General features: G+C 47.0%; 1 protein-coding gene across 5 annotated transcripts in view; it reads left to right on the forward strand.

Annotated features, from left to right (window-relative positions):
- Positions 1 to 23127, forward strand: part of Mylk (myosin, light polypeptide kinase) — a 257238-nt gene extending 234111 nt beyond the window's left edge. For 3 of the 5 annotated variants that reach the window (XM_006521702.1, XM_017316849.2, XM_006521705.3), the window contains 5 exons: positions 7132 to 7284; positions 9573 to 9696; positions 15765 to 15894; positions 17416 to 17547; positions 20964 to 23127. In XM_006521702.1, coding sequence (XP_006521765.1) covers positions 7132 to 7284; positions 9573 to 9696; positions 15765 to 15894; positions 17416 to 17547; positions 20964 to 21223 — 799 coding nt within the window. In that variant the 3' untranslated portion in view covers positions 21224 to 23127. The remainder of the gene's footprint in view (positions 1 to 7131; positions 7285 to 9572; positions 9697 to 15764; positions 15895 to 17415; positions 17548 to 20963) is intronic. The other 2 variants (NM_139300.3, XM_006521703.3) reach the window with 2 other exon arrangements.
- The last annotated feature ends 612 nt before the right edge of the window (positions 23128 to 23739 follow it).

Raw genomic sequence — 23739 nt, forward strand, 5'->3', positions numbered from 1 at the left:
TCTTGCTGGGGTGGGGAGACAGTGAAGGGGAGGCCAGCGTGAGCCATGGGAGACCACATGCTCCAAGCAGGAGGGCCATAGGTTGCCGGTCCCATTCCCACCTCTACCAGCCCATCCTGCTCCTGGGCTCCTGGTGAGTGAGTTCCCTGCACCACCCTCTGTAGCCACATCTAGTGCCACACACAAAGATCTCCCCACCTGGGTGCAATACTGTCCCTAGTGCTGGCCACCTGGGGGCTTTGGTCAGGGTCATGAGGTGAGAGGGAACCCAGATGGGATGCTGTGCCTCTTCACCGTCTTCTGAAGAGAGAGGCCCATCCTCCCAGGGTGGACACCACAGTCCCTCCACGTCTCTCACTCCAGTACATGTACTGATTAATAGGCACTTTTAATGGGAACAACAGACAACAGAAATCAATACAGTAATCAGAGTTAGCAATGCTGGAGGGAAGGAGGAGAAGCCAACAGTATACACCAGTGCTTGGCAACCTGTAATATACCTGAATCTCTGTGGCAATGCCTGAGACACTCCACTTATAACAGGACCAGGGCGCCCATAGTGTTTGTCCAAGGTTACATTTGGAGTAACTGACCTCCATGTGCCTTTTGTTGGGTTGTGCTGAAGCTTAGGGCCACAGTCACTAAAGCCTTAGAAACAGCCCTTGACCTTGTGTGCCACCGTGCAGGTGTGGAATGAGTCCCTAAAGCTGTGGCGTACATTTAATTGTTAAAAATATTGTTGTCAGGATTATAACTCAGTCAGGAAAGTGCTTGCCCAGTATGCATGGGGTAGTAGGCTCAGTCTTCATTGTTGCATAAAAACATCCAGGTACGGTGGAACATATTTCAGTCCCAGCACATGAGAGATGGAGACAGGAGAATAAGAAGTTCAAAGCTACATAGCCATCCTGGACTGCATGAAACCCTGTTTCAAAATATATGCATATGTATATTTGTATTAAGACAAAGGGAAAATTAAGTATTTTGCATAGAAAATTAAAGAAGGCTGGAGAGATGGTTCAGTGGTTAGGAACATTTACTATTTTTGCAAAGGACCCATGTTCTGTTTCTACCCCGCACCCCTAATCAGGCAGCTCACAGCTGCCTACAACTCCAGTTCTGGGGGATCCAAAGCCACCTTCTAGTTCTGACGAGTGCCTGCACACATATGGTACACTCGTGTTCATGCAGGTACATGTGTATACAAACACACATACATATCTTTTTTTTTAAATGAATTTAAGGAGGCTCTCAAAGAAAGCAATCTAAGACATTTGGGATCTTCGGCCCCCAGGGTGAAAGATGACTCTTAGTATCCAGTTGATTTACGAAGCACTATTAGAAAAGCTTTGGTGTGGTGGGACTTTCTAAGTCCTCAGAGTACCTGTGAGGACAGCCTCGTTCACTTAGACCTGTGCTATATATAGCATTTGTACCACAGAGTCCTTGCCTTCCCTGTCTAGCGTCACCCCCCTCCAGGCCAGAGTAGAACCCATGCATTTCTCTGCCTTCCCCTGTGCTCTCTAGGAGGAGCTACTAGTGACTAAGGACTCTGCATGCTTTCTTCATGTTCCTGGCTAAGTGAAGAGCAGAGAGCCCTGAGCTCGGCCTCTCTCTCCTGTAGCTTCTGGGCCAACCTGAGCTCATTTTGATCTCGGGCCCTAGTGAAACATGGAGCCCCGTAGAAGCTCCATTTGGTCAGCTCACTCTGGCCAGACCCCACTGGTGCCGCTTTGGCTTAGCTTGCGCCCAGTACTTGCAGCAAGCATTGCTGACTGTGGGAGGCATGGGGATCAGCTGATCTACTGCTTTCACAGAGGTGGGTCTGATCTCAGCACAAAGTCAGAGTGGGAGGTAGCAGGGGTTTGATCGTATTGGACATCAAAGTGCACGGTGCCGCGGAAGCCACTTACCATGGTCTGGGCACCTGACCAAGTGTTCCATTTTGCCCAGAATAAATAGTTTCCTAGGGTACAGGACTTTGAGCACAAAAATGGGGATGGTCCCAGACAAACCAGGATGAATCGCAGCTGTAACAGGACTGCTTGGTAAATGTTGACAATGTGCACATTCCTGTGTCCCACACTGAATCAGAGAAACAAATCCAACCAGGATCCTGTAGACCTTGGGTCCTCTCCTGCTCACTGTCCAGGGAGACAGCACCATCCGTTCTTCTGAAGTTAGGGGTCGGGTCAGTTCGGTCCGTTCCTGGACTTCATGAAAGGACCCAGAAGGAAGTGACTGGCTTCGTTTAGTCAATGCTGCCAGTCTAATTCATACTGTTACACACCACTGTGGATGGCTCATTATCCAAGCTCTGCAGCATGCCACTGTGTGGACATAATCCAGTGTACTAAAGGACCTTAGGTAGCGTTCAGTTTGTAATGTTACAGCCTTCTGGCACATGCGTTTTTTTTTTTTTAGAGAGAATGCTGTGTGTTTTCCACTGGAAATGTTATCTGGAATTTGGCTTGCTGGGTCAGGAGAGCACTGTGTTTTAAAATAACAATTATTGTAGATATTATCTTACACACACATTGCTTACTAGATTGCTTTTAAAGTGAAAACGAAGAAATAAGGACTTGAAAAAAAAATGGAAGATAACCTTGTGTCAGGAGTAAAGAGAGGGATGAGAGGGAGGCAGCAAGTTGGCTTCACCCAGCTCAGTGTCCTGATGGCTGCCCCCTTTGCTGTGGCAGTTCTTTGGACTGTTCCATAAGGGCTGATCCAAATCTGGGAGGCCCTCTTTGGAGCTAGGTTCTCTCAGCAGAACACAGGATCCTAAAAACAGAAACTGAAGCCTACAAAATGATGGCTTCCTTTAAGCCCTGATGTACAGAACTGAATGAAGCTGCCGCTGGAAGAGGCCCTCAAGTGCCCCGTGGCACCTCTTCAGTGCTGGGTCATCTGTCTAACAGTTCCTGCTCTGGCCTCTTCCACCTCTGTTGAGAAAGCTCTCCTGATCACCGTTCAAGAACAGTGAGTGCTGCTGGACATCACTGGCACCGCATGGCAGTGTAGGGGTATCCAACCTCGTTGTGGGAACTGGAATTCTGGGAAAATCCAGCTCAGGAATTAGGGCAGTTCCTATCTTTGCACAGAAACAATGGCATCTCTGAGATGATTCTCCTGAAGGGAGGGATTCCTTGGCTCTCCTTCTGCCATACTCTTGAGGAGAGCCACTCGTATCTGAGCATCTCAACCCTGTTCCTTCATCCCTGCCCTTCTGACCTGTGGTCCTCATCTTCCTGTCAGCCACACCTCCCTCCCACTTCAGCTCCTTGTGAAGTACTTGCCACACTCCAAAGAGCCAGGGGCCCTCCCCTAACACTGTATACAAGTCAGGAAAATGCCCCTGAGGGAAGAGGAGTGTGAGGCTGTAGCCTCTGTCTACACTGCTGGGACTGGACTGCCCTTATCTCTGCTGAGCCCAGGGATCCATCTGATTCCCTGCCTCTCTGATCCCTTGCCAAATCCAGCCACTATCTTCAGGTTTTGCTTCCCAGAAACTCCACAGTTAAATCCCCAGTTTAGTCCTCTGTTCTTCCCATGTGTCTGCTCTTTCAAATTGTCCACTGGGGATTCTTTAAGATTGAAATGGGATAAAACCTAAACCCTTCTGAAGCACTGGCAGGCATGTGGCCCCTTAACTACCACTGTTGCCAGATCACGTCTGTGACTTTAAAGACAGTGATGGAGCAAGCGTAGTCCAAGGGACATTTCCACACTCTCTACTCTCCTGACATCACACCCTGAGGGAAGAGCAGGCTCCAGCCCACGGGTTGCTAGCAGGGTTCACTGTGGGGAAACTAAGGGTTAATTGATGCCAGACATGGTGTCATTAATCCCACCACATAGGAGGCAGGCAGATCACCTATGTTTGAGTTTGTGGCTAGCCTGGTCTACAGAGCAGGTTCCAGGACAGCCAGGGCTACCCAGACAGACCGTGTCCTGAAAAATAAAAGAAACAAAAGCAAAAAAATTAAGCCATTAGTTTGCCCAAGAGTTGGCTCAGCAGTTAAGAGCACTTGCTGTTCTTGCAGAAGACCTGGTTCCCAGGACGTAGGTGGCAGCTCACAACCCTCTGTAACTCCAATTCCAGGGTTTCTGACACCCTCTCCTAGCCCCCTTCAGGCACCAGGCACACATGTGTCACAAAGACATGTATGCAGGCCCTCATATACATAAAACAAGTGAGAATTAAACAGCCGGGGCCGGGGATCCAGCAGACTGAAAGAAGCCTGCTTTAGCCGGGCATGGTGGCCCACGCCTTTAATCCCAGCACTTGGGAGGCAGAGGCAGGCAGACCTCTGAGTTCGAGGCCAGCCTGGTCTACAGAGTGAGTTCCAGGACAGCCAGGGCTACACAGAGAAACCCTGTCTCAAAAAAAAAAAAAAACAAAAAACAAAAAACAAAAAACAAAAAAAAAACAAAGCAAACAAACAAACAAAAGAGCAAGAAGCCTGCTATAGCACTCATTAGCCCCCAGTTGGATGCCGAGCACAGTTAGAACACCCTCAAGTGTAAGTTTCACAACTCAGACTTGAGAATGAATGTCAAGAATCCACATCCGTGAGAGAGAAACCAAGTATCCAAGAACTTGCCCAGACAGATAGCGATTTTATGAAGACGGGTAAGTCCTTTGATTTAAAACAAGATGTAACACTGGGGTTGGGAATGCCCTATAGCATTAGTGTGTTTGCTAACAGGTTAATAGTTTGGTTTTTTCCCCCTAATATAAAAACACACATGACCCTATATATATATTCTAGCAATAAAGTCCTAAATAGAAAAAAATAGAAACTTCAAATTAAGCATAGCTCTATACACCATTCCAGCATCTGTAAATTTGAAGCAGGAAGATCATGAGTTGGAGGCCAGCCTGCACTACACTACCTACTGAAGCAGAAATATAATCAGTAACACTAATTCTACCTTATCCATCGTGCTCTATGTACCAGTATTGTAAGTTTCGAATTCCAGGGGAACTTGGGTAAGAGGGGACTTGGGCAAGACAGAGTGTTTCAGAGGGATGTGCTGCCAGGCAGGAGCACGGCCAAGGCCAGAGGCTGGGGCTCCCTGTGCCTGCACCGTGGACAGCGATTAAGACCTATCTCTGCAGGATTCCAAGTCCTAATTAGGAAAGGAGGCATGCAGAAGGGGCCCTCTCTGCATTCCTCAGCACCGCTGTTTGTTCTTCTTGCTGTCTTTTTGGAGCACCAAAGGACTTTGCCCCTCCTTGCTTCAAACAGAATATGTAAAGGCAAGCAAAAGCAGGCGCTCACAAGCAATGACAGGCTGCATCTTGGTGGAGCCTGCTTTAGCCATACACATCACACGGAGGTGGAGGGAGCTGAGGTCCCCAGGCAACCCACCCCAGTCACCATGGTATCAAAATGGAGTAGCACATGACAGTATGAACTCAAGGACCGGTAACCTCTTACTCACACCCTCTTGGATACATGACCAGAAATGATTTAGATTGCCCTCATGGACTTAAGTCAGCATCTTGCCTAAGAAAAGCTATCTGCAATAGGTCAGTGTTACTCAAAGCCACAAGTATATTAACTAGAGTGAGAAAATCCACACCCACCAGCTCTCTATTCAGCAGAGGGTTTCTCCCATGGCCAGCCTTCTCCCAGTGCTTCAAGTGGGTGTTGTTCAAGCACAGTGTTCCGGTACACGCAGATTTCATGAGCTGAGGTCTTTTGAATGCTGAGCAGCTCCAGCAGCTGTCAGTGCATTGTTGTTTATGATGGTGGATTAATAAGGATTTGGAAGAAGGATGTTTATAAAACCCTGACTTAAGAGGGCCCTAGATATATTTCATGTGGTTCAGACAGGGTCAGAAGAGGGCTAAGTATATACTTTTCAGACTGAAGAGGCGGGGCTATTTGTTGAAGCATTGTTAACAACTTCAAGATGGTGGCAATAGAGCATGAATGCTAGACTTGAGGTTCATCTCAGGATGGGATTCCAGGTGGCTGTGCAGGTCGACATGCAAGGTGAGGGGATGGCTGGCTTGCAGAAGAGGTGCATAGAGGTCACAAGTGAGCACAGTGTGTTCTGGTTGACTTTGAGGTCGCTGCCTTCCACATTGTGTTTGACTTGGGCTATGGGGAGATGGTAGAGGTTATCTAGACCTGTAGGATATACATGGCGCCAAATGAGCCCTGATGTGAACTGCCCAGTGGGCCAGTGTGATGCATGCAGCTCCTTAATCTGCATGGAAATACGAGCATGCAGCAGCAGTCAAGGGTGGGCCGGGGGACCCAGGCACCAAGTTGCACAGCTCAATGTCTGGGAATCTATGGGCAGGCTACCTAGCAAATTCTGGGCCTCACTTGCCATTGCTATATAATGAAGGAGTGAAGATTACCTGTGTTCCGGGGCAATGTGAAGATTAAATGGGTTCATCTATTTCAGATCTTTACACTGCAGGTGGTAACGTGTGCTCAGTGCCTACTGCTGATGAAGAGGGGGCAGGGACCACAGAGTTGAGAGACTATTTTAGAGCACAAAGAAAAAGTGGTCTAGAAAGTAGGGATAATGCCCAGGGTCAGTCTCTCAGCTAGCAAAGTGGCTGCACTCTGTCCTCTGCCATGTAGCCTGTGTTCCAGTGTGACATAAATGCCATAGGCAGCCCACATCTCCTCACCGACTGAAAGCCCTCATGCTTATTGAGCTAATATTTGATGAGCCATCCTTGTATGGTGCCTCCCCCAACCCCCTGAGGTTATAAAGCAGGAGACTAGAAAAGAGTATATATACTAGATGGGAGGAAGGGACCCACTAAAGGGTCTATAAGGAGTGAGGGCCAACCTGAGATCAGGATAGAAGAGGGGGAGAGAGGGGTTTCTCAGGTCAATCTCCCACATCAACCTCACAGGTGATTGATATAAAGGTTGGGGGTACCCCTAGGTGCAATGAGTGACTGAGGAGAGATACAGAAGCCCTGTGGATTTCCTCTTCCAAGAGGAAGAGGAAAGGCAGGTGCGAGAGCCATCTGGTGTATGCTTGGAGTGCAGGGCCGAGCCTCACCTTTGACCTCTGCACTCTATTAGAGGAGTCCTGCCCCACCCCTCCCAGCCCAGCCCCACTTCATTACTGCTCTCCTTCTCTTCTCCCCAGGGTCAGCGGACTTTCTCCCTTCATGGGTGACAATGATAACGAGACCTTAGCCAACGTCACTTCAGCCACCTGGGACTTCGATGACGAGGCATTCGATGAGATCTCCGATGACGCAAAGGATTTCATCAGTAACTTGCTGAAGAAAGATATGAAGTAATAAGCAGGGATGGCAGTCTCGTCAGCCTCTGGCTAGTCCTGGGGCGCAGGGCCTTCCTGTATCTGTGAAGCTCCCCCTTCCTGGTCTTACACCAGTCCTGTGTTCCCTGAAGAGGAAGGAGTGTCCAGTGAGGACTCAGCCAGTGGTTGTGTGGAGCAGTTCCTGCTTCCTGGCACAAGGCATTCCATACCACCACCACCACCCCCGCCCCCCCCCCACACACACATACACTTTAGAAACATAGAAACCCTACTGGATTGTTGACCCCTGAGCGAGGAAGGGTCTTGGGAAGCAACAGCTTTTCTGTGGTGGTTGGCCTTTTATAGTCTGTTTGGCTGTGGCCCTCAGAGTCCTGTAGACTCCACAGGCCCTCTTCACAGTGAGGGTGGGGGAACGCCTGCCTAACTTGCAAACGCAGATAACAAAAATCGTTAACAACCCATTGGAGGGGCCTCTTTATATCCCCTGATTATTCTGGCTTGGTGCTTCATTCACTTTGAAATCATTCCTTAGATATGGCCCAGTTTCTTCTAACACACAACACATTGGTGAGCAATGGATGCTGGGATGCCTCTGCCTTTGATGGCAAGCTGTGAAGAACGGTGAAACAAACAGCCTTTAGCGTAGTTGGAGTGAGGCTAGGTGGAAGAGCTGGGCAGGGGTTACGTGGCTTGTTGGTCTATCTCTCCAGGTGAGTGGAGTCAGCTAAACTAAAGCAGGAAGGTAAGAGGCTTTGCTGCTCCTCAGGAGAGATATACCATGATAGGGAGCTCTAGGGATCCATTCTAAAAATGAGCATCCAGCGGCAGAGCCTGTTCCCAGTACCCCAACTCTACCCCCAGCTCTGAGTGGGATTTGACAATAGGGGATAGTTGGGGCCATACCAAGAAGGGTGGTGTTGACATAGGTAGTGTGGCTGGAGCAGGCGAGAGGCAGCCACCTCTAGGGATAGGCAAGAAGTGTAGAGCTAGCAGGTGATTTCACAACCTGGTTTCTACTGGTCCACCTGGTTTGTGGCTCTCTGGGCTGTAGCTAGCTACCTCCCACTCTGGGAATACAGAGGGGTTGCTACGGAAGGGAGGCTCTTGCAGAACCTCTTAGATGGCTGCATCTATGTCTCCAGATACCCATTTATCAGAATCCTCTTGAGCCTCGCAGACTTGGACTCCCCAGGTGATATTCACACTTCCTCACAATGCAGTCCCTGCCTCTTAGTGGCCACAGTTGTGTCAGAAGTCATCCTGACCCAAAAAAGAATCTGGATGTCGTGGGAGTTTGGATTTCCTTCCAAGGTGAAGGTTCCTACTCCCAAGATAGATAGCTCCCTTCCGATAACTTTGGCCCAAGGATGGCTTTTGTAAAGGAAACTTCATTCACACATTTGATAGATGAGGCATTGTATGGTGCCTCATTTTCTCATCTGCTCTTAAAATGACTTAGCAACAGACTGTATTGGGCTTCTCTGATCATAAAATGGGCTCACCAAAGAGCCAGCTTCATCAAATAGAATAAAACGTTACATTCTTTTAAATCCTTAAAAACCAGCGTATCTATCTTCCACCAAAGACCACTTTCTGTCTTTTTTTAAATGTCTGTTATAAATTTATACATGCAAAATATAGACATTAAAAGGATGTAAGTCAACTTAAGACATCATGACCCCGTTCTCTAAAAGTCCTCCCCACTGAGACATGCTTCTCTCTAGTCACTTTCCCTCTGTGTTAGCATGTAGTCCTTTGGACTCAGTCATGTAGCAAGTAAAGTGATGCCCCTGAAATGTTCCCAGATTCCAGAAGCTCTCAGAAAGATGAAATGTAGTTCTTAGGCTGCTGTAGCTTGAGAGTTGCGTGTAGGACACACCTCTTTGGATTGTGACAGGAAACTCTGATACTCAGCCACAGTATAATACATGAACATTCAGAGATTCTTGCAGGTTTGTCTTAGTGTTCCACTCTCATCACTATTTTAGGAGACCAAAGGGTCAGGCCCGCATGTGGCCAGCAGAAGGGCAGACCTCCCTGGAATATGGTGCTGGGCTTGTCTGCCTTATAACCCTGACGCTCTTGGACCACAAAGGTTGAGAATCTGCTGGTGGTTGGGCTGGGTCCAGTCAGTGCAATCAGACCAAATGGGAAAAAGGGCAAGTACACAGTGCCCCTGGTCATGGTGTGTGAGCCAAGCAGACCTGGGTTGTGTCCCATGTAACCTGGGACAGATGTCATCCCATTTGTCATCTCTGAGGTCCCCACCTGCTCAGAAATCCTCTGATCTCTGCCTCCATCAGAAACCGTCTGGACTGCACCCAGTGCCTTCAGCACCCATGGCTGATGAAAGACACCAAGAACATGGAGGCCAAGAAGCTGTCCAAGGACCGGATGAAGAAATACATGGCAAGAAGGAAGTGGCAGGTAATGTGGACTCAGTGGGGTAGGATGCTGCTCTCAGTTTAGCGTCATTCCCGTCCAGGTAGCCCTAGCTTCACTCTAAGATGCTGCTCCTCAGATTAGCTTCGTCCCAGGCCATGTGATCCTGTGATCCTAGCTTCACTCCATGAAAGGTTGAATTTGTTTCTGCAATGACCTGTGTCCAGTGGGACAATTGATTAAGGTGCTGAGTTACTAACATCCTTGAACACAAAGTTCTTAGCTCAGAGGAATCTCCTGACCTGCTTGGCTTTGTCTCCTGGGGATCAGAGGCCTTGTGCAGCCTCCCCTCAACCAGGCTAAACTGCTAGTGGCCATGTCTTCCTGGCTTTCAGTGAGCACCATGACCTTGAAGGGTATCTAGCAGTCCTGGAGAAGCTGGGACCCTTGTCACATACTTCCTTGTGAGAGAGGAAGGGAGGATGCATGCTCCAAAGAGGAAATAAAGGTAGCTTTAGGCAAGGGAGTTAACTTTGCTGTGGATTAATGTTCTTATGTGTCATGTGAGGGTAGCACTGGCACGAGAAATTGTGAAAAATCATGAGAGAAATTTTGAAGGTCTTTAGGACAGTACCTGGGACACAGACATTCTGCAATCCTGCCTGTAGCTAATATGGATGGAAGGAAGGCTTGCTATGAATCAGAGCTGATTCAAAGGATTTCATGTACGTGTTAGGTTTTTTCCCATTTGCTATGATAAAACACCCTTAAGAGAAAGAGGAGTTATGTTGGCTCAGGGTTTGAGGCCTGGTCCATTGTGGTGGAAAAGTCAGTGTCGGGAGACTGGGGCCACTGGCCACATTGTATCTGCAAGGATGAAACAAGTCAATGAACTGCCAGCTTGCTTGCTTTATATTCAGTCTAGGACCCCAGCCTGTGGAACAGTTTTGCTCACAGTGAGTGGATCTCCTCACCACAATTAACCTAGTCTAGATAATCTCTCACAGGCAAATCCAGAGGCAAGCCTAATCTAGACAGTCCCTCACTAGTGTGCCCAGAGACTGGTCTCCTAGATGCCTCTACATCATAACAACTTGACAATAAGTATTAAACATTACAAATGTGCCTGCCCATTGCTTTTAAATCTTACCATTGAGGCTATTATTGTCCTCACTTTACAGACAAACCAGGGAAGAGAGTAGATGAGAGGGCATCATCCAGAATTGCAGGGATCAGTGGAAAAGCCAGGAAATCATGGAAAAGCATGAAATCTGGCCCCAAAGTATACAGCGGTAACAATAACAGAACTAACTGCCTCTAATAACAAGATGGTGACATTGTCATCCAAGCCCCAGAGCACTTAGCAGCCTCTCCATCTGTTTGACTCTTTCTTTCATCACGGTTGGAGTTGCAAAGCTCCTGGGCTTCTGTAGAGGACATGGTTTCCATACCCAAGAGATGTACAATTCGGTGGGAAACAAAAGCAACGTCAAACAAAAGAACGCAAGCACACCAGGAGTTACAAATGATTAGCAGAGCCCCATGACCATATATGTATCCGAGGGTTTTACCATCGTGCCCCCGTTCCCAAAATAACAATTCTGAGACTTAATTAATTATGAATAAATTCTTAGGCCTTAAGCATTTTCTCGTTTCCCAACTAGCTCATAATTTAGATAATGTTTGTTCTAAGTCCTGCCACTGCCACATGGTTGGTTACCTCTCCTCAGTTTCATACAATCTGTCTCCTCAGAGTTCTGGGTGAATCTCCTCCAGCACCTCACTGTATCCCAGAATCTGCTTTCCCTACTGAAATTCCCTCCTCCGATTTCCTGCCTAAGCTAATAGACCATCAGCTTTTTTATTGACAGGTGATGCTTCCACACAGAACACACAAGATTATCCTTACACATATATGTGAGCATGGATGGAGCAGGGGCCATTCCACTAGAGTTGACAGTTATAAGAATGTTTAGGAGAAGGGGCTAGGAATTTAGTAGGGGCCGTAGTTAAAGCCCAGAAGGAAATGGCAGGTGGAAACTATGTAGGGATGGACATAAAGGCAGAGCCTTTACCTGGAGATCCAGGGCTGGGAGACTGAGACTTTGCCAGTGTGATGGGAGAAAGGGGTCCACGGAACACTAGTCACTCACTACTACACGTGTGACTAGCCACAGTTTCCTTAGAAAACACAACTTAACACATGGATTAGGAGCCGAGGAGAGACCACAAGAGCCTGCAGCTGAAGGGCTTCAGGGACTTGTATCCTGAGCACACAACAGCCAGAGAGCCCTGCTACAGGGAGGTCAGTTCTTGCTTGAAAGGACTGGGCTGATCTCCTGACTCTCCCAAGTGCAAGGTAGGTTAGAACACCCGTCTCTCTTACCAACTGAGCCTTGTAGGTCAGAGTAGGAAGTAGACTTAAGTTTTTTTAAGGTATCTACAAAATCAAAGTTGCCTTTGTTAGTGGTCCTCTGCCCATCAGATGCCGGAGAATTCTTCTGGAAAGACAGGAAGAGAAGGGCAACCTTCAAAGAAGCAGGTCTAACTGGATCTTCCTTGCATGGGGCACTTAACTAGAACAGCCCTGTCACCTCAGAATTATCTGTAAGTGGCTCTAAGCCAGGCGGGTGCTAAGCCCAGGGCATGGGCACAGAGAGGAGCTGTGGGTGTGGGAGAGAATGGTTCCATTTCTGCAGCCAGGGAACCACACCTCACAGCTCAGCCCTTATCTCCGGGTTTGCCCTTTACTGGCCATAGGCTTTTCTAGAAGGGTGAGGATCAAATTTAGAAAAAGAACCTCATTTCCCTTTTCTAATTTAAGTGAAAACATTTGGAAATGACTTTTCTGCAAAATTGCACACAAATTAGACCACAAAAATCTCACTCAACATGTCCCCGGGCTTAATTTCACTGAGTACAGTTCAGCTGTGCTGACCTGCTGTTAAGTTGCTTCCTTAGGGAAATCTTTTCCATATTTAAACTCCAATTCCAGAACCTTGGCTCCCCCAGAAATAGGGGGCTCTGTCTCAGAGCAGCCAAGGGAATGTGCAGCAGGACAGAGAGGACTAGAGTGGGCTATCCAGGGGGAGAGAGCATGAGGCACATGTGTCCATGCCAACTCCAGAAGGAACCTTGTAACAACTCCCCTATTCTGATAAAAGGTCCCCAAAACAGGGAATTAACCTGGTAACAAATCTCTCCTTGCAGGACTAAGTGGGGCACAGGTATCTAATCATACCATTGGTCTTTGGGTAAAGTTCTGAAAGAAGGCGTGTTTTCAGTTCATACTGAAAGCCTAGTGCCAAGCTATGTATGTGAAGTGTAGCAATTGGGGTGAGTTTGGGAGGATAGCAGGGCTTCTGTCTGCTAACTAGATGTAAAAGGCTGGGCGTGGGAGTGGGAGTAGAAAGAAGAGTGGGAATTAACAGCCTAAAGTTAGATGCATTTATTTTCTAGAAACTGCAGAGACCCCAGAAATGTGTATAAAAATAAAGGGGAAAAATATTAGAGTCTGCTCTATATTTTAATATAGATACATGAATACAGAGTGCTCTATATTTTAATATAGAAATAATACAGACTGCTTATATTTTAATATAGAAATATAAATATAGACATCTCTTTTTTTGTTTTGTTTTGTTTTGTTTTTTGAGACAGGGTTTCTCTGTATAGCCCTGGCTGTCCTGGAACTCAATTTGTAGACCATGCTAGCCTCGAACTCAGAAATCCACCTGCCTCTGCCTTCCAAGTGCTGGGATTAAAGGCGTGCACCACCACTCCCAGTTAAATATAGACAACTCTTGGCCATCATATACTTGTCAGAGGCCCTGTCATCCTCAGGCTGTTTTAAAGATGTTTACAGGCTAGTGCTTGGGTGACCAGTTTGCCTAAGTTTACCGGACATCGTTTGCCATTAGCACTGAAAGACCCTAATCCTGGGAGATGAACAGTGGTGCGCCACCTGTCCTTGTCATCCTAGCTGGCTCTCCAAGAGCTAGGGAATTGGGACTATGTTCGGGAGGCCTAGACAGACTTTGCCTGCCAAGATCACAGCCTTAGCCAACCTTGTCCTCCAACAAAGAAAGCAGGCCTCTTGAAACAGGCTCAAGAACTGAAACTTGGCTCTGATGGTTTTTGTTCCAAAATTTCCAAAGGTCTCTGTGAAGCCACAATCAGGTTTCAGCTCAGGGACATGCAAGTTGACTGGACAGTGCCAACATCCTTTCTGTTGGTTTCCAGAAAGCACTTTCCAAAGAATGAATTCTGGTGTCGACCTTTTTTTTTCTTCCTTACTAAGCTCTTGCAAATACTCCCACTTAAGAAATTAAGTGAACGTCTCTGTCTGCTGGGAGTTTGTCCACATGACAGTGTCTGTGCCTAATGTGTTTGCTACTCCATCTGAAACACTGGACCTTTTGTTTGCCTCTTTCTGATAAGCTCATATTGGTAACATTAGTTACAAAATAAAACCAAGAAAGAAGAAAGGCATCATCTCTCCACAGCGTGCAGTGAATACAATCCCAACAAACCCCACTCTACCTGTCTGGAACCAGAGTCGGTGGGCTCAGGGCGGAGGGCTGGGGTGCTGCTACCCTACCCATTCCTGAGCAGGAATAAGAAATCCTTTGGGAAAACTAGAGCTACAAGAAGAGTACAAATACTGATTCTATTGAAAATCTGGACACCAGTCCTCAGAGAAGGAAGAGCTAACTTGGACAAGGTCATAGAGCAATGAGTGGTCGGAGAACTGGCCTTGCTGGGAGGAACCCTCTGGGTTCAACACTGAGCCCAGAACAAACCAGTGTGTGAGAAGGGAGGGATCAGCTGATTGGGGAGTGAGCTGCTATGATCTTGACTCCACTGAGACGGGCGCCACCTTATATCAGTTCCCAGGACAAGGTAGGTCCCCGTGAGAACAGGTGGATTTCTCACACTGCGACCTACAAAGCCATCAGCCAGACCACCGGGGGTGCCTGAGGACTTTCCCTCTGCTGGGCCAGTACCTTGTCTCTTCACCCTACCCGGGAACCCTGGGTTCTGTTCACTGTGGTAGCAGAGAGCCAGGAACATACCCACACTCTACCATGCTGTGTGCAGGAGGATATTGATGGCCAGATATCAGAGCCAGTTTGATTGTTTGTCCAAAGTGAATAAAAATAGGTTCTAACAAGGAGGGCAGAGTGCAGACTGGAAATGCAGCTACGATTGCAACAGCAGGTCTCTGCTGAAAATTCCAAGCAGTCAGAATTGTGAGGCTTCACTGAAATGTCTGAGTATGTAAAATTAATCCAGGAAGAAAGCGGTTTTGCTAGCAGAATGTGCGGTCCACACAGGAAAGGCAACATATGGGAACACAGAACTTTCACAGTACGTAGATGTTATATGGCAGATCCTTATACTGGTCAGCAAAAGTTTCACCCTCTCCTAAGTGGCCCATTTTTGGGTGTTTGTCTCAGGCACCAGCATGGACCCTGGGGAGGAACAGCTCCACTGGGCAACCATAAACTGGCGCTGGGGCCAGCCTGGGTTTCCCCTCAAATCTCTGAAGTATCTCAATCATAAACAGAACTAAATGGGACCTTGGAGACCATCCTGCCTGACCCCTTCTTAGACACAGAAGGAAACTGAAGCCTGGAGAGGTCAAGTGGCTTGCCCAAGATCAATAATACGAACACTGCTTCATTTTCCTGGACCCGTGGGGTCTGTAGTAACTGTCTCTTTGACCACTTGAAATCCTATTGCAGGCATTGTTTTATGAGGAACAGCCCCACTGGGCCCAGTCAGCAATAAGTCTTTGGAGCTGTCTCAGGCTGCAGTTGCTTTATATAAACTATCCCTTTTATGGGAGTTGAAGCACAGTATGAAAAGAGTTTTTGTCTCATGTTGACCTTGTTTAGTCACATTAACTCGCACATCAGTTCCAGAACCCATTCCATTCTCCGAACATCTTCGGACACGCTGACAGTGTGAGGAGAGAGAGGCTGGGCTCACTCCAAAGGCCCTGCATCCAGTGGCTGCTTCTCCCAGCCTGGGCTCTTCATCTCTGATCAGAACTTGCAAACTGGAACCAGGGACACCGCCTGAGTCCAACCTCCGTATCTCTTTTCCAGAAAACGGGCAATGCTGTGAGAGCCATCGGGAGACTGTCCTCTATGGCAATGATCTCAGGGCTCAGTGGCAGGAAATCTTCAACAGGGTCACCAACCAGCCCAATCAATGCGGAGAAACTAGAGTCTGAAGGTAAGGCTTTTCCCAGGCACTCGTGAGAGGGGAAGAGTTGCGAGTAGAGGAACATTTATGCTCTACAGTGATAAATTCAGAAAGACTTTTTGGGTTTCCCTGACAACTATTAACTCTGGTAATTATTCTTTAATTGTTAACTATTTTCAGAGCAAAGGCTATTATTTGTTTGCTAGAACCAGATTATCGGCTTCTTTTGCCTAAATTTTGTGGAAGACTTAAGGAAGCCTTTATTAAGATCTTTCTTTCTTTTTTTTCTTTATTATAAAGGAGATTTTTTTGTATACCGATAGACAAGAATAAATAAAATAAAATCACATATGGTTACATAACATTTTAAAAATACCCTTCCAACTTCTGCTGCCTTATGTTTTTGTTTTAAAGAAAAATTAACTTGTACAGGGCAGATTCCATGACAGCATTTATACAGCTGAAATATGTGAAATCTGTGTGGCCTGGACAGACTGGTCAGTAGGCCCCTCCTGGGACTGATGTGGCTCCTTGCCGCCACATGCAAAATGCTACCTCGGCCATCTCCGCAGCGAAGGCCTTGGCCTTTGGTGTTTTAGACAGACATGTGAAGACCCTCATCTTCTCGAGGCAGACGCCCCTCATGCCCATTGTGAAGATGATTTGGTACCTCCGGGTGGGGAAGTGAGTCTAGAAGTGCTTTGTGCACAAGGTAGGGTCGTTGGCTGTTCTAGAGCATTCTCTCAGCTCCCAACAGTCTGCAGTGCCTCTGCTGCTCCTCCAGGTGTGCCAGAAATTGTCTGAAGGGACAGGAGGGGACGCAAAACCTCCTCCGGGGCTTGGTTTTTCCCTGGACGTATCCCACATCCTGGTCTGGAGCTGGGTACCTTGAACGCTATATAGGTACGGAAAAGCCACTCTGGCCAGTTCCGGGTGTCGTGGAGCTTTCTCGGGAGCTGGTGATAGACCTGCCGCAACAGAAGGCCAGGCACCAAGATCAGAAAAGGAGTAGCTTCTGTCCTCACACCCTCAACCGAATCCTGAAGTCCGAGAAGTTCAGCCAAAAAATCCTTTTTCAAGATGACTTTCTTTTTCAGTGTGTCAGCATCGGGGAAGAGGGAGGCTGAGCAGTTCCCTGTTTTGGGCACAGTGCTCTCTGCTGCCAGAAACCATTTGGCAGCAGGCCAGTTCATCCCCAGGAGAAAGACGTGCTATGATTCACTTCCCTAAGCAGCACTATTTGCTAAATTATAGAAACTTTAAGGGGGAGGGGAGAGAGAGAGAAAGGGAGGGAGGGAGGGAAGGAAGGAAGGAAGGAAGGAAGGAAGGAAGGAAGGAAGGAAGGAAGGAAGGAAGGAAGGAAGGACGGGCAGAAGGACAGAAGGAAGGAAGGACACAAGGAAGGGAGGGAGGGAGGGAGGGAGGGAGGGAGGAAGGAAGGAAGGAAGGAAGGAAGGAAGGAAGGAAGGAAGGAAGGAAGGAAGGAACCTTTTAAACCCAGGGAGAGAGCAAGAAATGAAGAAACGACCTGGTCCTCTCTTGGTCTTCTAGACGATGTCTCCCAAGCTTTCCTGGAGGCTGTTGCTGAGGAAAAGCCCCATGTGAAACCTTATTTCTCTAAGACCATCCGTGATCTGGAAGTCGTGGAGGGAAGCGCTGCTAGATTTGACTGCAAGATTGAAGGTAAGCTCTGGGCAGGTCTTCCCTTACTCCACATGGGGGTGGCTGCACATGGCAGCCTGGCTAAGAGGTCAAGCTTGTACTGCCTGAAGTGAGAGGAATAGCCAAACCCAAAGGGACACTGGGCCCCTTTACCTTTGATCCTAAAGGGCCAGTTTCTGTTCTCCCAACCTCCCGAGGCTAGTGCTGGTTAGTGACTTCCACACAGGCCCAGTTGATACTTCATCTATTCATGTTAGCCTATAGATCTCCATTAACAATGGACTCCCATGGAGCTCCCTAGCAATGGGACACATGTAATGGTCTTTGCAAGCCACTGAGAACCCATGCAGGCTGCCCATAAGAGGCTCTGGAAGGACGGTTGGCACAAGTCTTGCGACTGGAGCCAGCCAGCTCAAGAGCTTGTCAGCAGGCTGTGTGACCTCGGGTGGTGACCTAACGCTGCAGAGTGAAGGCCTCTCATTTGTTAAATGATGTCCAACATCTGGAGTGGCCCCAGGGGACCTGTGAAGTCACCTGTGTGATATGTGTGAAAGTAGAAACCTGATAACTCCTTAAAGAGGTTTTAGAGTGAAGACAAAGAAGGTAGGTTGTAAGGGTGAGGGAGAGCGTGCTCAGGAGTGTACAGTGAGGCAAGCTGGGATACCCCAACCCATCCCCACCCCACCCCCACATACAGGGCCAAGCTCCCAGTCTGGGCTTTGCTCCTTCTGTAATCTCTTGTGTAGTGTCTCTGCTCCACGGGGCAGTGCAGCCACATAGTAGTGAGTGAGCAGAACACAGAGACCTTGGGGGATCTTAGCATGGGACCCACGAAATGAGCAGAGCTGGGGACAGAAAGTCTTCTGTTCCAATGATTACAATATTCCAACAAGATAAGCGCAGGATGGGCGAGGCCTCTCAAGCACAGCTTCAAGGCTGTGCTTACGCGAGCAGAACCAACAGAGCAGAGGGTTATTTCCCGTGGGGCTCTGACCAAGTACAGCATTAAGCAGCCTCCCCAAAGTCACACAGCCCAGCATGGCGTCCAGAGTGAGCGTGTCTGCACTTCTGTGACACTCCCCAGCACCAGGACTCTCGGGACCTTTTGAGTAAAGTAACTTCTAGAATTAGGAAGGGAAGGAAAGAACAATCTTTCTTTGCCTTTTTCTTTTCTTTTTTTCTTTTTTAAGTGGATGGCTTTATAACAAAGAAACCAAGAGCAGCCTATCAGGAGAAGGTCTATCAAAGTGAGGACGTGGCTCAGCAGGACATAGAGCTGTTGCCTGTGAGGCCCTGAGTCCAATCCCCTAGACCACACAAATCTCTATACACACAGACACTGACTAGCGTGAGGGTTTTTTGGTTTTGGTTTTGTTTTTTTTTTTTTTTTTGAGAAAGGTCTTGTTGACCCGCTTTGATCAGGCCTAGAGGTAGGAGAGCGATTAGGAATGGTGTGAGAACATTTAAGAGAGCAGCTTAAGGTGAGAGCATGAGAGGCAGCGCTCAAGCACAGCCTAGGAGTAGGGATGGCAAAGCAAGCGGCAGAGGAACCCTCAGAGCAGAGGGACATTGGACTTTTACAAGTTTTGGGGGGCTGGTGGGAAGTTCTGTACCCTGTCTGGTCTTGTCTGCGTGACTTCCATGCCTGAAGCCATTTACGTTAGGATCATCAGTTTCTCCTGCGCCTTCAAGGAGGAGGGGCTGCAAGGCCAAAGCACAGCACAACTTAACTTGGAGTGTGTATGTGTGTGTATCTCTGTGTGTGTAGCTGTGTGTGTGTGTGTAGCTGTGTGTGTAGCTGTGTGTGTGTGTATATATCTCTGTGTGTGTAGCTGTGTGTGTGTGTATATCTCTGTGTGTGTAGCTGTGTGTGTAGCTGTGTGTGTGTGTATCTCTGTGTGTGTAGCTGTGTGTATATGTGTGTGTGTGTAGCTATGTATGTAGCTGTGTGTGTGTGTAGCTGTGTGTGTGTGTGTGTGTGTAGCTGTGTGTGTAGCTGTGTGTGTGTATATATTTCTGTGTGTGTAGCTGTGTGTGTGTGTATCTCTGTGTGTGTAGCTGTGTGTGTAGCTGTGTGTATATGCGTGTGTGTGTGTAGCTATGTGTGTAGCTGTGTGTGCGTGTATCTCTGTGTGTAGCTGTGTGTGTAGCTGTGTGCATATGTGTGTGTGTGTAGCTATGTGTGTGGCTGTGTGTGTGTGTGTATCTCTGTTGGTGTAGCTGTGTGTGTGCACGTGAACATGTGCTTGTCACTCAGACTGTCACTGCTCTCACTGGATCTCCTGAGGTTTTTGTCGTTTGAAATGTTGAATGTAGCATGACAGCGTGGTTATCATCTGTTGTGCTTTTTTCTCTTTGAAATGATCTCCTTGGTATTTGCATAACTTCTGACTATAGCCCTGATGCAAAACCAAAGCATATGGATGCTGTTCTGATAAAAACAAAATTACACTTGACAAGAATGTGAGAATTCTTGAGCTTTGTGTATAATTTTATATGCCAGGGGCTACAGTTTTGGGTTTTTTTTTTTCCTCATCTAAAAATACCTCTACAAAATTTAGGAACAAGTCAGTTGTAATACATTACATATTTAAAGATACACATAAGCAAAACTGGTGGCGGATATGCACACACACAATCCTAAAATATATAATACACATGTATTTATGTGCTTTTACTCCATATGTTTTTAACACCGATATTTATAGAGACATGGCTAGACATAAGGGCAGCCAATGGGATCCATCTGTAGAGACAGACAAGCAGATTACCTGTTTAAGAATCAAACTAAGGTTTTCTCTCTCTTAGCAATATTGCCTACCAGGTCCTCTGACACTTTATACAGCCATTACCCGCTGTATGGAGTTAATATTTGCATACTATAAACTAATCTATTTTAGGTTTGCAAATGAACTCTTTTCACAAATTCATATCATACAACTATCACAACCTAATTTTAGAATTTGTGCAACTCTTAAAAAAGATCCCTTGTACCTGTTAAGCTTGGATGTGTTTAATTTCAAAACATTTCACTTTCATCAAGAAGATGTCTAGCCTTGGTTGTACAGTTAGAACCTGGACCATATTTCTGCAGTGCTCTACGTCATCTGACAACGTGGCATTGTAAGAGTCATGGACAATTCATTGTGCACACCTGTAATCTCAGCACTCAAAAAGGCTGAGGCAGGGGGGCTTGAAAGTTGGAAACTAACCTGGGCTTCATGCCAAGACCCCGTCTCAAACAAAAACAGACTTAGAATATTCTATTTGAGGTTTCTGAAACGAGTCTTAGCAACATATGTCCATAAATATGGAGATGCACCCTAGGAGCCAACCTCGTGCTTTAATCAACAGGGGTACCCTGAGAGCCTCTTGATTGAGTTCATAAGGATATTGGATGACGGGTTCTGTGCTGTGTGTCTCTCCCCGTGCTGCAGGATACCCAGACCCTGAGGTGGTCTGGTTCAAGGATGACCAATCAATCAGGGAGTCCCGCCACTTCCAGATAGACTACGACGAAGACGGCAACTGCTCGCTCATCATCAGCGACGTCTGTGGGGATGATGACGCCAAGTACACCTGCAAGGCTGTCAACAGCCTCGGAGAAGCCACCTGCACTGCGGAGCTCATCGTGGAGACCATGGAGGAAGGGGAAGGGGAGGAGGGGGGAGAGGAGGAGGAGGAGGAGGAGGAGTGAAGCCAAGCCAAACAGAAGCAGTTCCTAAGTCATTTTAAAAAGGACTAATTCCTTAAAGCTCAAAAAAAAAAAAAAAAAAATCAAAAAAACCAAAGCTAGAAAAGGCACCTGGTGTGGTAGATGATCTAGTTAGGCTATTTGGAGGCTGATTCGTCAGCGACGGCGGCTGATGCCTGGGAGATATACTGATGGGCATTACTTTGAATTAGATAGCACCTTAAACACTAGTGCAGCTAGATTCCATTTGGGAGAGATCACCAGCAACTCGTCTAATTGATTTGATTTTAGAGAGAAAATAGCTAAAAGAAATACTCACTTAGAAAAGGTCAAACATTTCCCAGTTTAACGCACCCTGAAAAATAAAGTTGTCATCAGCCCCTTCCGCCCCGCCCCCCGCCCCCCCCTCCCCAAGCCTCCTGCTGTAGCTCAACCCAGATCCCCTGGAGATAGAATGTCCAGCCCCCTCCCACCCAATCCAGAGAACCCGCCTTGTCCCATCCTGCGGTGTCTCATTCTGGAAGCGGTTGAGCCAAGCTGACTCAGGAGACACATTGCCTTCCAACTCTGCACTTTCAAGCTCTGCGTTTCTCTCCCCGCTCCAACTGCTGGGTTTCCTGGCTCTAATCCTTGCCTGAGTTACAGCAAGGAGGACATTTATCATGTTTCTTCCATCCTGAAACCAAGTTCCCCGGCTTGTGGATGACTCTGGCTGCCTTGGGGGGGTGAGAGGTACAGGAAGGGGGGTGTCTCCTCTCCTCTAAAATCCTTAGGAAACTAAACTTACTCCTCTGTGCAGGAGTCTGGCAGCTCCAGACATTTGCATGAGAATTCATGAAGGAGAAAAAAAAATCCTTGCTAATGAGCTTTTCCCCCCCTTCAACCAGGATTCCTATTTGTGCTGTGAGCCAACGTCAGCCTGCACGTGCGGTAGAGTCTTGCACCCAGACTTAAAAGCCCAGTTTGCTGAAGTGCTGGCTTTATTGGGCACTATGAAACTGATGTCAGCAACTGTAGGACTGGGGTGCTTTGGAATCTCCTTCTAGGCAGTCTGAGTTTAATCCATCTTCATTGGCAACACTCTTCAAAGAGCTTGTCCTGCCTTCTGGGGTCCCCCTTGATCTTTCTTCCTGAATGTGCATCACGCTTTGTAGCCCCCCCACCCCCAACCTTGACCTGCTCAGTACACTCAGACTTGCATCTTTAGCAGTTTGGTTGTTTTTTTGTTTTTTTTTTTAAACTTTCTTTCACTTCATTGGCACTTAATTGTTTTTCCTTATAAGACTTTTTGGAGGTCATCAACAAAGACCATAAACTGATATCCTAGTGTGCTTCCTCTGTGTGTGCGTGTGCGTGTGTGTGTGTGTGTCTAACATTCCAAATACTTTTTTTCTTTTCCACTGTTTGTAAAGGGCAACAAATTAATATTTCAAAGGTTGTTTTAATAGTTCCTTACAACCCGACCTTAAACTACTTCTGTGCAGTCCCACACAGTGCCGACATTAGAGAGATGACATTGCTTTGTCTTCTCAGCCGCCATCCTTCCTGAGCTGTTTGCTGCTGCATTGCCACTTCTTCCCCTGTTTCGCTTCTCTTAAGCAGTTTCAATATCTTTCATTATAGTCACAATATTGCCACGGTTTATTATAATAAGGGGGTTTTAATTTGATTTAGAGCATTCAAAGTGTTTTTCATCACTTTGTGTTTATACTATAATCCTTGAGTGTATGTTGTGTGTATGTGTGCATGGGTGGTTATGCGTGTGTTCATAGGGTAATGCCTTCTTGGGACTGTGTTACTGTTCTCTCAGTTTATTATGCCATCCAAATGGTGGACGAGAACGCTATGACTGTAGTTAGCTCACAATTTTTAAATAAAGGATACCACAGTGCATGGTGTTTGTTCAATCTTTGTAGACGTCTCTCTTTTTTTTCATTACTAATTGTAAAGTCTATGGATCCCTCTTGGTAATTACAGCCAAATTTTGTGCTGCATAATTATGAAGAATTGGCTTCTGGAGCTGAGGAGACGTCTCAGCTGGTAAAGTGCTTGCAGCACAAGCACAAGGGACTGAATTTGGATCTTCAGCATCGATGTCAAAGATAGGCTCAGCAGTGTCACCCGGCATTGTGAAGGCAGAGATGGGAAGATTGCTGGTTAGCCAGCCTAAGTAATCAGCAAGCTCCAGGTTCAATAAGAAACTATCTTTTAAGATAGATAGATAGATAGATAGATAGATAGATAGATAGAGCCAGGCAGTGGTGGCGCACGCCTTTAATCCCAACACTTGGGAGGCAGAGGCAGGCAGATTTCTTTTTTTCTTTTCTTTTTTTTTTTTTTTTTTTTTTTTTTTTTTTTTTGAGACAGGATTTCTCTGTGTAGCTGTGGCTGTCCTGGAACTCACTTTGTAGACCAGGCTGGCCTCAAATTCAGAATTAAACTAAATTTTCCTCTTTCGTTGGCCATAACTAAAGAAGGGGTTCACAAATGCAGTCATCTTGCTCAGTCACATCGCTGTC

This window comes from Mus musculus, chromosome 16, assembly GCF_000001635.26.
Source record: "Mus musculus strain C57BL/6J chromosome 16, GRCm38.p6 C57BL/6J".
NCBI classification, from domain to species: Eukaryota; Metazoa; Chordata; class Mammalia; order Rodentia; family Muridae; genus Mus; species Mus musculus.